The sequence below is a fragment of the Scheffersomyces coipomensis genome (genome assembly GCF_036884675.1).
Source record: "Scheffersomyces coipomensis strain NRRL Y-17651 chromosome Unknown DFJ63scaffold_8, whole genome shotgun sequence".
NCBI classification, from domain to species: Eukaryota; Fungi; Ascomycota; class Pichiomycetes; order Serinales; family Debaryomycetaceae; genus Scheffersomyces; species Scheffersomyces coipomensis.
The window spans coordinates 526228-541253 of NW_027042899.1; the positions used below are offsets into that span (position 1 = coordinate 526228).

Below are 15026 nucleotides of genomic sequence, written 5' to 3' on the forward strand. Positions count from 1 at the left end.
TAGAGGATGACACAAGTGTCGAAGAAAGGACTGGTAATAACATTGGTGGTATGTGTGCTAGGATTATATGGTTCATTTCTATCGTGGTCCATCTTACAAGAAAGAATCAATACCAAACCATATGGTGATGAATATTTCAAAGCACCATTGATAGTTAATATCACCCAAGCATTGTTTGCATCTATCGTGGGACTTATTTATTCATTAATAGCCACGAGATCCAATCCATTCACAATTTTCACTCATAATGAAAAGCCTATTGCATATAAATTATTAACCTCATTTATTTTGATTTCAATTACTTCAAGTTTATCATCTCCATTAGGTTATATGTCATTAAAACATGTCGATTATTTAGCTTTTTTATTGGCTAAATCATGTAAATTAATTCCTGTCATGTTAGTTCATCTTGTATTTTATAGAACCAGATTCCCCTTATTCAAATATATCGTGGCATCATCAATTACCTTTGGAGTGATATTATTCACCGTATTCCATTCCAAAAAGAAAGAAAAGGATACTCTTAATGATGGTAAGACTGTATTAGGAATGATTCAATTAGTAGGTTCAATGTTACTAGATGGATTAACCAATTCAACTCAAGATCAAATCTTTAAATTAAATAAATCATCATCATCAATTGTAAAAGTTACGGGAGCTAAATTAATGTGTATTTTAAATTTATTTGTGTTTATCTTAAGTTTAGGTTATGCATTAATATTTGAATATGATTCTGAAATCACTTATACGGTTAATTTCATTCATAAGTATCCTCAAGTTTTAATGAATATTTTAGAATTCTCCGTATTTGGAGCTATTGGTCAAATATTTGTATTTATAATACTAGAAAAGTTCGATTCCCTTATTTTAATCACAGCAACAGTCACCAGAAAGATGATTAGTATGATTCTTAGTGTGATCTTGTTTGGTCATTATTTAACTAGTTTACAATGGTGTGGAGTTGGGTTAGTATTTGGAGGGATTGGATATGAAGCCTTAGTAAAGTTGACTAGTTCACCAAAACCATCGTCATCTAAAGAGACTAATCTCCACAAGGAAAAGAAAGAGTAATAGGTTAGATCATACAAACAAAAAGTAAATTTTATAGAATTTTGTACTTATAATAAATAACATATATTAAAAATTCTAGATTAACTTACACAATTGATTGATAACCATAATTGCACTCTGCAATAAAAATATGTTTCCTATAGCATTCTATAAAATTATAGTGAGTGAAAGTTACCTAGATATATTAGATGTTAGTATAAACGCTATTTATAAGTATAGAGTCAACTTATATTCAGTTCATAGGTCGACTTCGAGATAAAGGAGTCTCCAACATAATGTATAATTAGTTAGTATGTATATATCCTAGATATAAATATTATGGGTTAAACACATTATTGACTGGAAATCTAAAAAACTAAAGTAAAACAACATATCTCCACTTTCGAGAGCCAACTAACAGCTTTCAGCGAGACTCTTGAGATATTATGAGCATTATCTATTAGTTGAATATGTAAATTAAAATTGATCTGGTTTCAAAAATCCTAATCTTTTTTGGTATCGCCACACGACCATATCCTGTATATAAAATACACATAACAAACACATAAAACTGAAATCAATAAATTATATATATACACTTAACTGAAATTAGGTTAGTTGTGGGATTACAACTATCAAAGGAATTGATGCTAATATCTCAGCCTATGATTATGTTAAAACAACGACCTTCTTGGTTATTATCAACAGAACGATTCTGTTGTTTTTTAGCCTCATTATTTCCTAAAGTATTCTTTACGTCATTATCATTATGGTCACTTTATGTGTTAATCTTTGTCGTAAATGAAGAATATATCAATCAAGAATATCATAAACCCACCTTAGCTATAATCAGTAGTATCTTTGGAGTACTTCTATGTGCTTTATCTGTATATACTTATTATAAGGTTATATGGATTGGTGCTGGATCGCCGTTGGATTTTGATATGCTTCACCTTTCAAATCCATCACCTCAATATTTATCATCAAATCCATTTGATGTGGTTCCACCAGAATCATCCCAACCATTACTAGATAATGATGATATTGAAAATCATCATAATAATAGACAGAATGATATTTTCCCTCCCGAACCTCCATCTCAATACATATCATTCCATACATTTTCAAGTTCAAAACCAGTAAGATATTGTAATAAATGTCAAGTTTGGAAACCAGATAGAACTCATCATTGCTCCAGTAGTAATAAATGTATCTTAAGAATGGATCATTACTGTCCTTGGTTTTCTACTTGTATTGGATTTAGGAATCAAAAATTCTTTATTCAATTCTTAGGTTATCTTGCCACTTATTCATTTTATTTATTCATTCTGTCATTTGCTGTATTATATGTGTTTTTCATAGAAGAACAATATACTAATGGATTCATATCAGTTAGTTTAATTATTTTATTTGTCCTTAGTCTTTCATTCTCCCTTGCCTTGGGTGTATTCTTTTTATTTTCCGTATATTTATTATTACAAAATTTAACTACCATTGAATTCCAAGATCAAAGATGGGCTAAACATGAAAGTAATAGTTTCTTATATGAATTTGATCCCAGAGGTAAGAAACAGAAATTAGGTCATATTTATGATTTAGGTTATAAGAAGAATTGGACCAGTATAATGGGAGATAATTGGGTTCATTGGATATTACCTATCGCATCAACATCAAATTCAATTACGGATAAATATAATAATGGAGTTAATTTTGAAATTGATGAACCAGTTTATGAAAAATGGACAAAGAATTTACAATTACAAGAACAATTAAATCAACAATTGGCTGATTATAAGAATAGATTAAGAACGGAACGGGAAGCAGGTAATATAGTATGAATGTTTCCCCAATATATTTCCCTCTTTCTTTAATTATTATTTATTTTTATTTATTTATTAGTTAGGTGAAATCACTAGCAAATCATTAGAAGTGTTTATCAAACCATTGTAGATAGATAAGATACATTATTGAAGTACTATCTATTACATACTTTAACTTTTATAGTGTGGGTGTAATGGCGGGTAAATAATTTCGTCCGCATCTTTTTTATGTGCAGGAATTTTCAATTTTCGAAGTGTTTGTAAATTTTAGACAAGTCCAAATTACAATCCAAAGATAATAGAGTTAAACAGATAGATATCATCAACAATCTTTCACTTTTATCAAAGTTGAATAGATTTGTCATAACTTCAAGGTGATTCCAAAGCATCTCCATACCCAATACAACCAAACAAAGTGTTGATTATCAAAAAAAGAATCTAGCGGGACATAACATAATCATAATGTATACTCAATTACCCTTTGATGAATTAAAGGTAGATCCAACTCAAAAGAAAAGAATAGCTTACTTTTACGATGCAGATATAGGTAACTACGCCTATGGTGCTGGTCATCCTATGAAACCTCATCGTATAAGAATGGCACATTCCTTAATTATGAATTATGGATTATATAAAAAAATGGAAATTTATCGTGCTAAACCAGCTACTAAGCAAGAAATGTGTCAATTTCATACTGATGAATATATTGATTTTTTAAGTAGAGTTACTCCTGATAATTTAGATATGTTTTCAAAAGAACAAATTAAATTTAATGTGGGAGATGATTGTCCTGTATTTGATGGATTATTTGAATATTGTGGTATTTCAGGTGGTGGATCAATGGAAGGTGCAGCAAGATTAAATAGAGGTAAATGTGATATTGCTATAAATTATGCTGGTGGGTTACATCATGCTAAGAAATCAGAAGCTTCTGGATTTTGTTATTTAAATGATATTGTTCTTGGTATCATTGAATTATTAAGATATCATCCAAGAGTATTATATATTGATATTGATGTTCATCATGGTGATGGGGTTGAAGAAGCATTTTATACTACCGATAGAGTTATGACATGTTCATTTCATAAATATGGAGAATTTTTCCCTGGTACTGGTGAATTAAGAGATATTGGGGTTGGTAAAGGTAAACATTATTCTGTCAATGTACCATTAAGAGATGGTATTGATGATTCAACTTATAAATCTATATTTGAACCTTTAATAAGTAAGATTGTTGAATGGTATCAACCATCCGCTATTGTATTACAATGTGGAGGAGATTCATTAAGTGGAGATAGATTAGGATGTTTTAATTTATCAATGGCAGGTCATGCCAATTGTATAAATTTTGTTAAATCATTTAATATTCCAATGATGGTGGTTGGTGGAGGTGGTTATACTATGAGAAATGTGGCCAGAACTTGGGCTTATGAATCAGGATTATTAAACAATGTTTTATTACCTACTGAATTACCTTATAATGAATATTATGAATATTATGGTCCTGATTATAAATTAGATGTTAGACCATCAAATATGTATAATGCAAATTCCCCAGAATTTTTAAATAAGATTTTAACTACCATTATAACCAATTTAGAAAATACTAAATTTGCTCCATCAGTACAAATGAATTATGTTCCAAATGATGCTGAAGAATTAGGTGATGTTGATGAAGATACTAGGGAAGCCATTGATACGAAAGGTGGTTCACAACAAGCTAGAGATGAACAAATACAGCCTGATAATGAATTCTATGATGAAGAAGATAAAGATAGTGGTGAAAAGCATATAGAGGTTCAAAATGGAGCTGAAAAGAAAACATCAGTAACAACAGTGCCGATAGTATCAGCTCCAGTATCACAAGATTCAAAGGATGATGAAGAAGAGGAAGCACGTCCAACCACTTCAGGATCTGAAGCAGTAACTGCTACTACTAATGGAACTACACCACCAACCACTGCCAATTCAAATACCAATACTAGTGAAACTGCGGCATCAAGTAATAAAGATAGTAGTGTATTGACTGATGAAGAAATGAAGGAGATCGATGAATTGAATGGTGATGATGATGATGCTTAGGGGGGAAAGGTAGTTTTTTAATCATTCATTTCTTAATTAGAAGTTTATTCTGTAATATGTATATTATGTTGATTTATTTGTTTATTGTTTATTGTTTATTGTTTATTGTTTTTGTTTTTGTTTTTGTTATTTGCTATTTCTCCTTTGTCACTATTATTCATACTGGTATAGTCTTACATATCTGGTTAACTATATCGTTTAAAATAAAAAAGTATGTATGCTCTTACATAAATTTGTAGTTATCACCAGATAATAGAATAATTTCTTTTTTTGCGTAAAGTTCAAATTTATTATAAGTAATAGATAAATCATAACTTCTCCACGGATAATTGAAACTTTAAGTATCAGTTAACTATAATTCAACAACAGCCACCAACAGATAGTGAAGTATCTCTACCTCCAATCCATTACAAACACCATTGACTCCCCCACCCACCCCAAACTCATTAGTATCTAACGGCTAGTAATTAATATCTCAATAATCACACCATCAAAATATCCAAGCTTAAAATAAGTCACAGGTAAAATTTAATCCGATTCTCCCCCCACATATTAATTTGGCTAGAACCAATTACTTTACAAATACAATTTAATAAATAGACTTTTCCTTTTGACATAATTATGATAATAAATCGTCATTTGTTCTTAAAGGGGAATCTATTTAAACTGACTGTTAATAAGACTTCATCATCAATAACAACAGAACAAATACGATCAATTATGACTAAGAATCGAATCAGAATAGAATCAATCAATGCATTGAAGGATCATACTATAGTGCAACCCAAGTTTGTCAAGACTTCAGTATTATCTAAACTTCATCATGTTCATTGGTCAAAACCATTACAAAATATATATATTGTGAAGAAACCATGGAATTATAATGTAAGAGATGCCATGATTAAAGTTATAGAACATCTCCATACCAATTATCCATCATTAAAGATCATTGTTAATAAGACTGTGGCGGATGAATTATGGGAAGAATATAAAGTTAATCATAAATCAACAACATCAGAGAATAGTGATGATGTGGTATTATATACGGGTGAAATTGAAGATATTGTACAAAAGACAGATTTAATTATAACTTTAGGAGGTGATGGAACTATTTTAAGAGCTGTAAGTGCATTTCTGAATGTTAATGTACCGCCAGTATTAAGTTTTTCATTAGGAACTTTAGGATTTTTATTACCATTTGATTTTAAATCATTTGAATCGACATTTAAAAATGTTTATGAAAATAAAGGTCAAGCCATTCATAGAAGTAGATTAGAATGCCATTTAATTCGAAAAGAAAATATCCAAGAAGAAGATCCCAGTATGATTCATGCTATGAATGATATTTCTTTACATAGAGGTAGTCAACCAAATTTAACTGCTTTAGATATTATTATTGATAATGAATTATTAACCACTACAACATGTGATGGAGTTATATTAAGTACTCCAACAGGATCAACTGCTTATTCCCTAAGTGCAGGTGGTTCTATAAGTCATCCTTCAGTTCCATGTATATTATTAACTCCAATTTGTCCTCGATCACTTTCATTTCGTCCATTAATCTTACCTTCGACATCACATATTATTTTAAGAATCAATGAAAGTAATCGAAATGGATCAATTAATTTGAGTATAGATGGGATAACTCAAGCCGATATGAAACCAGGTGATCAAATCCATGTAAATAGTGATAAAAATGGTAATGGAAAGATATCTAATGATGATACCAATAGTGGTATATGGTGTTTTGCTAGAAGTGAACATGATTGGACGAAAGATATTAATGAATTGTTAGGATTCAATTCTTCATTCAGAGCTCAAAAGCAACATCATATATAGTATAGTAGTAGTATATATATATATATTAGTTATTATTATTTAATGAATGGATGAAAATTTTTTATTACTATTGACATAGACATGTGACCTGACATCATGTGATTGATTTTTAAATTACCTGCATATACCATATACTGATTAAAAAATAAAAGTAAACCAAATTACGAAGTTGACGCCGTTATGAAAAGGAACGAGAAAAAAAAAAAAAAGAAACGAAAAAAGAAAAAAAGACAAAGCCCAAAAATATTTAGTGAGAGAGAACAGCGAGGATGGAAAAATAGGGGAAATAATTAGCAGGAACAATATATTTTAGCAGCAGCAGCAGCAGGAGCAACAGGAGCTGTCAGGAATAATTATTTGTGGAAAATGGAAAAATTTACCCTGGCGAGACAAAAAAAATAGTTTATCCATTTCAAAGGCGGAGGCTATAAGGTTATTTAAATCAGTTAATAACTAACTAGCATATGATAGGGGTTTACCGATCTCTCTATACGAGAAAATGGAATATGGAAAATGACTATGATAATTAATTAATTATAACATTGTGAAACATATGGAGTTAGAACCAAAAGGGAACTATTTACTGACTCTCTCGGGTGGCGTCTGCTTCCCAAATTAAATGTGAAACAAAGCCGTAAAATTTGTTTGAAATTTTTAAACTAAATCTAGCTTAACATAGAAAATCTATTTGTTTTGTTTATACACCCCCTATTAAGTTAAGACTGATTATATGTATAACGGTTAAGAGTGAAAAAAATCAGGAGAGTACAATTACGTGTGATGTAAGATGAGTAAATGTAATTTGAATTGATAATCGCGGTTACTATCGATGGTGATGGATTGGATTCAGTGAAAGATGGTGGAGGAATTTTTTTATTTATTTTTTTTTATTTATTTTTTTTTTATTTTAGTTTTAGTTGTTAAGTAGCCCGAGAAGCCTGTATGCAGTCCATATACACCCCATACCTGACAATATAAGAAAATGCTTCTGTTGATATAAGAAAAAATAAAATTAAAAAAAAAATAAAACTTAAAATAAAAATAAAAAAAACAAAAGAATTAAAAATTAGATTATGAACGAAAAAAAAAAAAAAACATGGGGTGTAAAACAAACAAACAAGTAAAAAAAAGTTTATTCGAAAATGTTCACTTATTACGCCATGATGATGATGTTGATTGATTGATTGATAATGTTTGTTGAATATATTTTCTTCACAGAAGTTGTCAGTTGATTACGTCAAGAACTTATATATAAAAACAGCAACCTATACACCTCGGAGCCAAGGAATCTTTTATTTTGTTTTGTTTTGTTTCTTTAATCATATATAGTTTTATCAACTTTTGTCTTTTCTCTCATTAGATAGAGCTTAGCCTTCTAAAAAAAATCTAAAATTTAAAAATAGCATGACGATCTAGCTTTCACCTTTAACTCTCTCTTCGTCCAAAAATATCACCACTCATTTTTTTTTTTTTAATTTAATTTAATTTAATTTTTTTTTATTTTTTTAATTTTTATTTATCGACACCCCCTATTTCAGATGAATACACCCCATGTTTTCCATAATTTCCCTTTTCTGCTCATTTCTTTTCATTTTTATTATTAAGTTAGATTGATAGTGGTTAGTAAGTGGGTAATAGGTGATGAGTCGTCGGTTCAAGTTGAACAAATCAGAAATTGAAGATATATTTTGATAATGATCATTCATTTTTTTAGTTACTTATTCTTTTAGTTACGAAAAATGACTAACCTATTCTGACAGCTATCTAAACAATACTCTGTTCATAGCAGCCAATGAAATGAGTATATAAATAGAAGTTGGAGCTGGAGTTCAAAGTCGGCGTAAACGGTAAACTAAAGCTAAGCATTTCAAATTTTGATAGCGAATGGATGTATGTAACAGTTTCATTCATTCATTCTATTTCACCCCACCGCTACTGCTGCTGCCCAAAAATTTATTGCTGTTCCAGTCAGATTTTTTTTTTGCGCAAAAAAATAAAAAAATAAAAAAATAAAAATAGTGTTTAGATCTATTTTTCTTTTGGGGCCACCACTCAAAAATGAATCATTTCTTTTTTTTTTTTAGTGAGAGAGTGAGTGAGAGTTGTCAATTTTTCTGTTTGGTTGCTTTACCTTAAGGAACATTACACAAAATTATAGTGAACGAGAATTTATTTCTGCTTAAAAAAAGTTGTCGTCGTCGCATAATTTATCACTACTGGCTGACTAACTAAATAGCGAGCATTATCTCTATTTTATCCCCCTAGAAAAAAAAACAAAAAACGAAGAAATTAAAAATTAAAAAAATTAAAAAATTAAAAAATTAAAAAATTAAATTAAATTAAATTAAATTAAATTAAAAAAAAAAAAAATAATTGACCACAAAAAAAGAATCAGTAAAAACTTCAATTACAGAAAAAATAACGACAACGTAAAATAAAATAAAAAAAATTTCCAGTGCTTGAAATCCCTTAAATTTTCTGGCCTCTTTTTTCCAATTGTTTACAACTTCTCTTTTTACAACCTTATTCATCATTATCCATTCCCACCCTCCGATCTAATCGATCACCTAATCCATCCATCCATCCATCAATCAATCAATCGATCGATCCATACGGAATCAAACTAAGCGTCGATTCAAAACAAATCTCGTCCACTTATTCCGCTTCCTTTTTTTTTCCCTTTCCTGTCTGTTAGCTAGCCTCACACATTCATTATCTTTAGCCTAACTTTTAGCTCCACCTTCCACCATCAACCTCAACCCCATTTATAAAAAATCATTTTTTATCAATCCATTACTTTTAAACAAAAACAATCAATCAGTTCCTTGATCAAATTAGTCACTAATCTATTAAGTCAATACTTTCATTGTTCTCCACCTTTTCTTTATTTTGTTCACTCAGTTAGTCATTCTTCAAACTATTCATTTTTTTTGTTTTATTTGTCACTATTATCCTTCTGTAAACATAATATAATTGGTTCAAATGGCTTCCCTAAATAATAATAAACAACCTCAACCTTTAAATGGTTCATTACATGCCCATCATCTTATGGATTTACAACAAGCACCTCAACAGCAACAACAACCTCCTCAACCTCCATTGGTGGCTGCTGCTGCTGTAGCTGCTGCTCAACAACAGCAACAACAACAACAAGTGGCTAATGGTCCAAGTAATATCTTAAGTGAAACCACTGCTGCCACTTGGTTAGCCATTGGTTCCTTGGCTGAAAGCTTAGGAGATGTTGATAAAGCTTTAGCATCTTATGATTCTGCTTTAAGACATTCATCAAATAATCCAGAAGCTTTAATCAAATTAGCTAATATTTATCGTTCTAAAGATGTGTTTTTCAAAGCTGCTGAATTATATGAACAAGCTCTTAATTATAATCCTGAAAGTGGTGAAACTTGGGGTTTATTAGGTCATTGTTATTTAATGTTGGATGATTTACAAAGAGCTTATATTGCTTATCAAAGAGCTCTTTATTATTTAGAAAATCCAAATGTTCCTAAATTATGGCATGGAATTGGTATTCTATATGATAGATATGGTTCATTAGAATATGCCGAAGAAGCATTTGTAAGAGTTTTAGAATTAGATCCAAATTTTGATAAAGCAAATGAAATTTATTTTAGATTAGGTATCATTTATAAACATCAAGGGAAATTACAACTGGCTTTAGAATGTTTCCAATATATTTTAAATAATCCTCCTCATCCTTTAACTCAACCTGATGTTTGGTTTCAAATTGGTACGGTTTTAGAACAACAAAAAGATTGGTATGGTGCTAAAGAAGCTTATGAAAAAGTTCTTCAAGTAAATCCTCAACATGCTAAAGTATTACAACAATTAGGTTGTCTTTATTCTCAAGCTGAATCTTCACCTTCAACTCCTGCTCAACATCAAAATGGTAATTCTCAACCCTTCCAACAAGATTTAAACATTGCTTTAAAATATTTAACTCATTCATTAGAAATCGATCAAGCTGATGCTCATTCTTGGTATTATTTAGGTAGAGTTCATATGATTAGAGGTGATTTTAATGCTGCTTATGAATCTTTCCAACAAGCGGTTAATCGTGATTCCAGAAATCCAACCTTTTGGTGTTCAATTGGAGTATTATATTATCAAATTAGTCAATATCGTGATGCTTTAGATGCTTATACTAGAGCTATTAGATTAAATCCTTATATTAGTGAAGTTTGGTATGATTTAGGTACGTTATATGAAACTTGTAATAATCAAATTAGTGATGCTTTAGATGCTTATAGACAAGCTGAAAGATTAGATCCTGGTAATCCTCATATTAAAGCAAGATTAGAACAATTAATTAAATATCAACAAGAAGGTAATACTCATCCTCCTCAACCTCCTCCAGTTTCTCAACAACCAAGATTACCTCAAGGTATGGTTTTGGAATCTACTCAACAAGATCCTCAAGTTCCTCCTCCTCCTCATCCTCAACAACAACCTCCACAACATCAACATCAACAAGCTCCACCTCTACCACAACAACAACTTCCTCAAGGTGGTTTAGGTAGTCAACTCCCTCAACCTCCTGTCCCACAACAACACCATCTTCAACAACCTCCTCAACATATCCCACAACAATTACTGTTACCTCAAGCCCAACCTCCTCAACAAATACAACAAGTGGCTCCAATTCAACAACTTCATCAACCTCCACCACCTCCACCACAACAACAACCACAACCTCCAGTTCAAGTTCAACCAATTCATCAAGAATCTCCAGCTGTTCCTGCACCAATTCTTAATGCAGTTCAATCGCAACCACCAATCCCAACCACTCTTCCTCCAACTGTTATTCCTCAAGTTAATATTCAAGTACCATCACCAGCTCCACAAGTATCTCCATCTCAAGCTCCGGTTGTAATTGAACAACCACCAGCCAAAGTAGAAGAACCACCCCAACAACAACAACCAATTGAACAACCAGTTCAAAATCCAACTCCTCCTATTTCGAATGATTCAGTAGCTCCAAAACGTGAATTAGAAGATGGTCAAGATTCAAAAGTGGTTAAGAAACCAACTATTGCTGAAACTACTGCTCCAGCTGAACCTGTCAATTCATTAAATTCTCTTATGAATGCTGCTATTTCGGTGGCCAATAATGAAGAAAGAGAAAGGGCTGAAGCTGCTGCTGCTGTGGCTGCCGTTGCTGCTAAAGCTGATGAACCTGTTGCAGAACCAGTCCAAGCCCCTGTTGAAGTTGCTGCACCTACTGTAGCTGAATCAGTTGTTGCTGAACCAGTTGCCGAACCAGCTCCGGTTGCTGAGCCAGTTACTGAAGAAGTTTCTGCTGCTCCTGCTCCTGAACCTGAACCTGCTGCTCCAGTGGTTGAAGCTCCAGTGGTTGAAAAAACCGAGCCAGTTGCAACTCCAGAAGTTGCTGCTCCAGCACCAGTTACTGAAACCACTGCTGCTCCAACTGAACCAGAAACTGCTGTTGCTGCTCCAGCTCCTGTTGATACCACTACTGAAGCACCAACTACTAATGGTTCTGAAACTAAAGAAGAAGTTAAACCAGAAGTTGAATTACCTAAATTTTCAAGTAATGTAACAGGTAAAGAAACCACTACCACCACCACTACTAAGGAAGCAACTCCTGAAAAGGAAGAAGTTGAAGAAGAAAAGAAAGATGAACCAGTTGAACCACCATTAAGAAAAGTTGAAGAAGATGAAGATTATGATGATGAATAGACTTTAAAAAAAGAAAAGAAAAGAAATTCCTACCAACTGTGTTATATATGATATTATCGAATATTATTATTATTATTATTATTTTTATAATCAAACTTTTTTACTTCCAATCAGTACTTATTATAATTTTGTATTATTTTTACATTTTACCCCTCCTCTCTATATTTAACCCATAATTTTGTTCTCTTATATATTATTATCATTATTAAAAATATAAATATTTATATACAAATCATATATATAATAATACCCCATTAAAATCCCAAATCTTCTTCAATATCAGTTTCATTATCTTGATTAATAATAGTTGATGAAGATACTGATGAAGATTTATCAATGGTTAATAAAGCCATTTTTGAAATTTGACTAGCCTTTTTCCAACATAAAAATAAATTAAATAAGTCCTTTACAATAACCATTGAAATTATTCCCATTAAATTACTTATTAACATTAATTTATCTGATGATAATGTACCATTCTTATCAAATTTATACTTTTTTAATATGAAATGAAATATTAAACTACCAATTTTTGAACTTGCATATGGCCAAACTAATGTAGTTAATAATCTTATGGTAAATGATTTATGTAATAAAGTACTGGAATAATCACTTTTAAAACAAGCAATGGTATTATAATAGCTTGATATAATTTGACATTTGGCATGGTTTATAACAGAACCAAATTTAAATAATCTTAATCTGATGAATAAATATTTATAAACCGATGAAATGACAGGGATCTTCTTAATTGATTGATTATCAATATCATATTTCTTATTAGCTTGAGTTAATAATCTTGAATAATTTAATTTATAATTGTTTAAATCATTATTAATGATTTCTAAATTATCAACTTCATCTTGACTTAAACTATTAGCAATATCTCTTGGTCTAATTTTCATAGCAATATTGAAATAAAGTCGATTAATAGTTAATCTGAATAAAGCATCATATATCCAACGAGCAGGTATTAATAATGAAATTAAATTATTAGCCTTTAAAAAATCAATACCTTTAAATATTTGTTCAATGGTTAAATATTTATAAAATTGTAATGGATTTGATGAAATTTTTAATAATATTGAATGATTATTTTTAATTAATGATCTTATTAATTCATGATTTCCTAATGATGAAATATATCCTGTAAGCATTAATTCAGTAAACCAATTATTAAATGAATCATTTGATTTTTTATCTAAAATACAATTTAATAAAGATGATGATCTTAATCTATATAATACAATGGGTAACACTGGAATTCTGGAAAATTTAAGAGGATCAATTAATCCTTTTACCAATGCTTGTTCTAAATTATCAATAGCATAACTATCAGGATTACCTAATAAAAGTTGAGATAAACTTGATAATGAAGCTGATGTAGTTGATGCATTAATAGATGGTTTAGTTAACATTCTTACTAATAATGGACCTGGAATAATACAATCAATCATTTTTAAACCACAAGTGGTCAAACCAATATATCCCATTGAAACTATCCCAGTTATAGCTGATGTAAAACCAAGGAAAATAGCTCCATATTGAACACTTCGTATAATGGCATTTTTGGTAGCATTTGTAAGGGCAAGAAATGATGATCGATTCATACTAAATATGATATCTTGTTTACATTGAGGACATGAAGCTATTAAGAATGCCACATAAGTACCATCGATTTCTTTTGAAGGAGATCCTGATCCATCAACATTATTGATTGGGGATCGAGGGAATGACTCTGTTAATCTACTTATACGAGTAGAACGTTGATTATGAGAATCTGATATGGCGGTTAATGTAGCAGGTGAACCTGAACCATCATTGTTATCATTGATAGGAGTATTTCTAGTATCAGAAAAGTTCATTCTGAATGAAAGATTACCTAACCATTGACCTAAAGTATGAGAACTTAAATTTATATGAAGATCATTATTATTAATTGGTGGTTGACCCATTCCAATTTCACCTATATTAGTGGGACTAGATGAGTTTGGTATGGCATCATCTTCAAAGAATGATCCTGGCATGGTGGTACTAGCAGTATTTGATGAAAAGGTATTATCATCATTATCATTATTATCATTAGTAGTAGGAGAATGATTATGGGATGAAGATTGATTAACAGCGGCGTCAAATTCTTTTATGGAATCAGCATCGATGATTTGTAATTTATCGGCTGGTAATGAGTTAAACCAATCCAAAAGACATTTAGAATGAGCTTTTAATGAACATGTTGAACATGGTTTTATAAATGATTTAGCATCATCTAAATTACCAAATGGTGGTATATCAGTATCACCACCAAGACAAAAACTACAAACGTTTTCATCCAAATCGATTTGATCACTCATTATCTATATTTGATATGATATATTATCCCTTTAACCTTCCAATCGTTTAAGAAGAAGTTAAAATAGTATAGTTTATATATATATATATATATGAATTCAGTGGTTTTAAATATCACTGGATAATTATAAAATTTTGGGTGGTAATCCCCAAAATTAAAACATC

General features: G+C 30.6%; 6 protein-coding genes across 6 annotated transcripts; 5 read left to right on the forward strand and 1 right to left on the reverse strand. All coding sequences in view use genetic code 12, as the record gives it.

Moving 5' to 3' along the window:
* Positions 1–6: 6 nt before the first annotated feature.
* On the forward strand, positions 7–1071 carry HUT1 (Hut1p; the record flags this gene model as incomplete). Its single annotated transcript, XM_064905323.1, has 1 exon — positions 7–1071. The coding sequence occupies one exon, from the start codon at positions 7–9 to the stop codon at positions 1069–1071; it is 1065 nt and encodes a 354-aa protein (XP_064759789.1).
* Positions 1072–1697: 626 nt separating this feature from the next.
* DFJ63DRAFT_315701 (palmitoyltransferase) lies at positions 1698–2888 on the forward strand (the record flags this gene model as incomplete). The annotated part of the gene is made up of 1 exon (XM_064906598.1): positions 1698–2888. One exon carries the CDS (start codon positions 1698–1700, stop codon positions 2886–2888), a length of 1191 nt encoding a protein of 396 aa, XP_064759790.1.
* A 444-nt stretch (positions 2889–3332) lies between these two features.
* On the forward strand, positions 3333–4952 carry RPD31 (histone deacetylase; the record flags this gene model as incomplete). The annotated part of the gene is made up of 2 exons (XM_064905312.1): positions 3333–4767; positions 4882–4952. The coding sequence occupies 2 exons, from the start codon at positions 3333–3335 to the stop codon at positions 4950–4952; spliced, it is 1506 nt and encodes a 501-aa protein (XP_064759791.1).
* A 720-nt stretch (positions 4953–5672) lies between these two features.
* Positions 5673–6794, forward strand: POS5 (NADH kinase; the record flags this gene model as incomplete). The annotated part of the gene is made up of 1 exon (XM_064908599.1): positions 5673–6794. The coding sequence occupies one exon, from the start codon at positions 5673–5675 to the stop codon at positions 6792–6794; it is 1122 nt and encodes a 373-aa protein (XP_064759792.1).
* A 3131-nt stretch (positions 6795–9925) lies between these two features.
* Positions 9926–12662, forward strand: SSN6 (transcription regulator). Its single transcript, XM_064907293.1, has one exon. The coding sequence runs from the start codon at positions 10227–10229 to the stop codon at positions 12510–12512; it is 2286 nt and encodes a 761-aa protein (XP_064759793.1). The 5' UTR covers positions 9926–10226; the 3' UTR covers positions 12513–12662.
* On the reverse strand, positions 12403–14989 carry DFJ63DRAFT_252670 (uncharacterized protein). The gene has a single exon (XM_064904454.1). It carries the CDS (start codon positions 14861–14863, stop codon positions 12767–12769), a length of 2097 nt encoding a protein of 698 aa, XP_064759794.1. The 5' UTR covers positions 14864–14989; the 3' UTR covers positions 12403–12766.
* Positions 14990–15026: the final 37 nt, after the last annotated feature.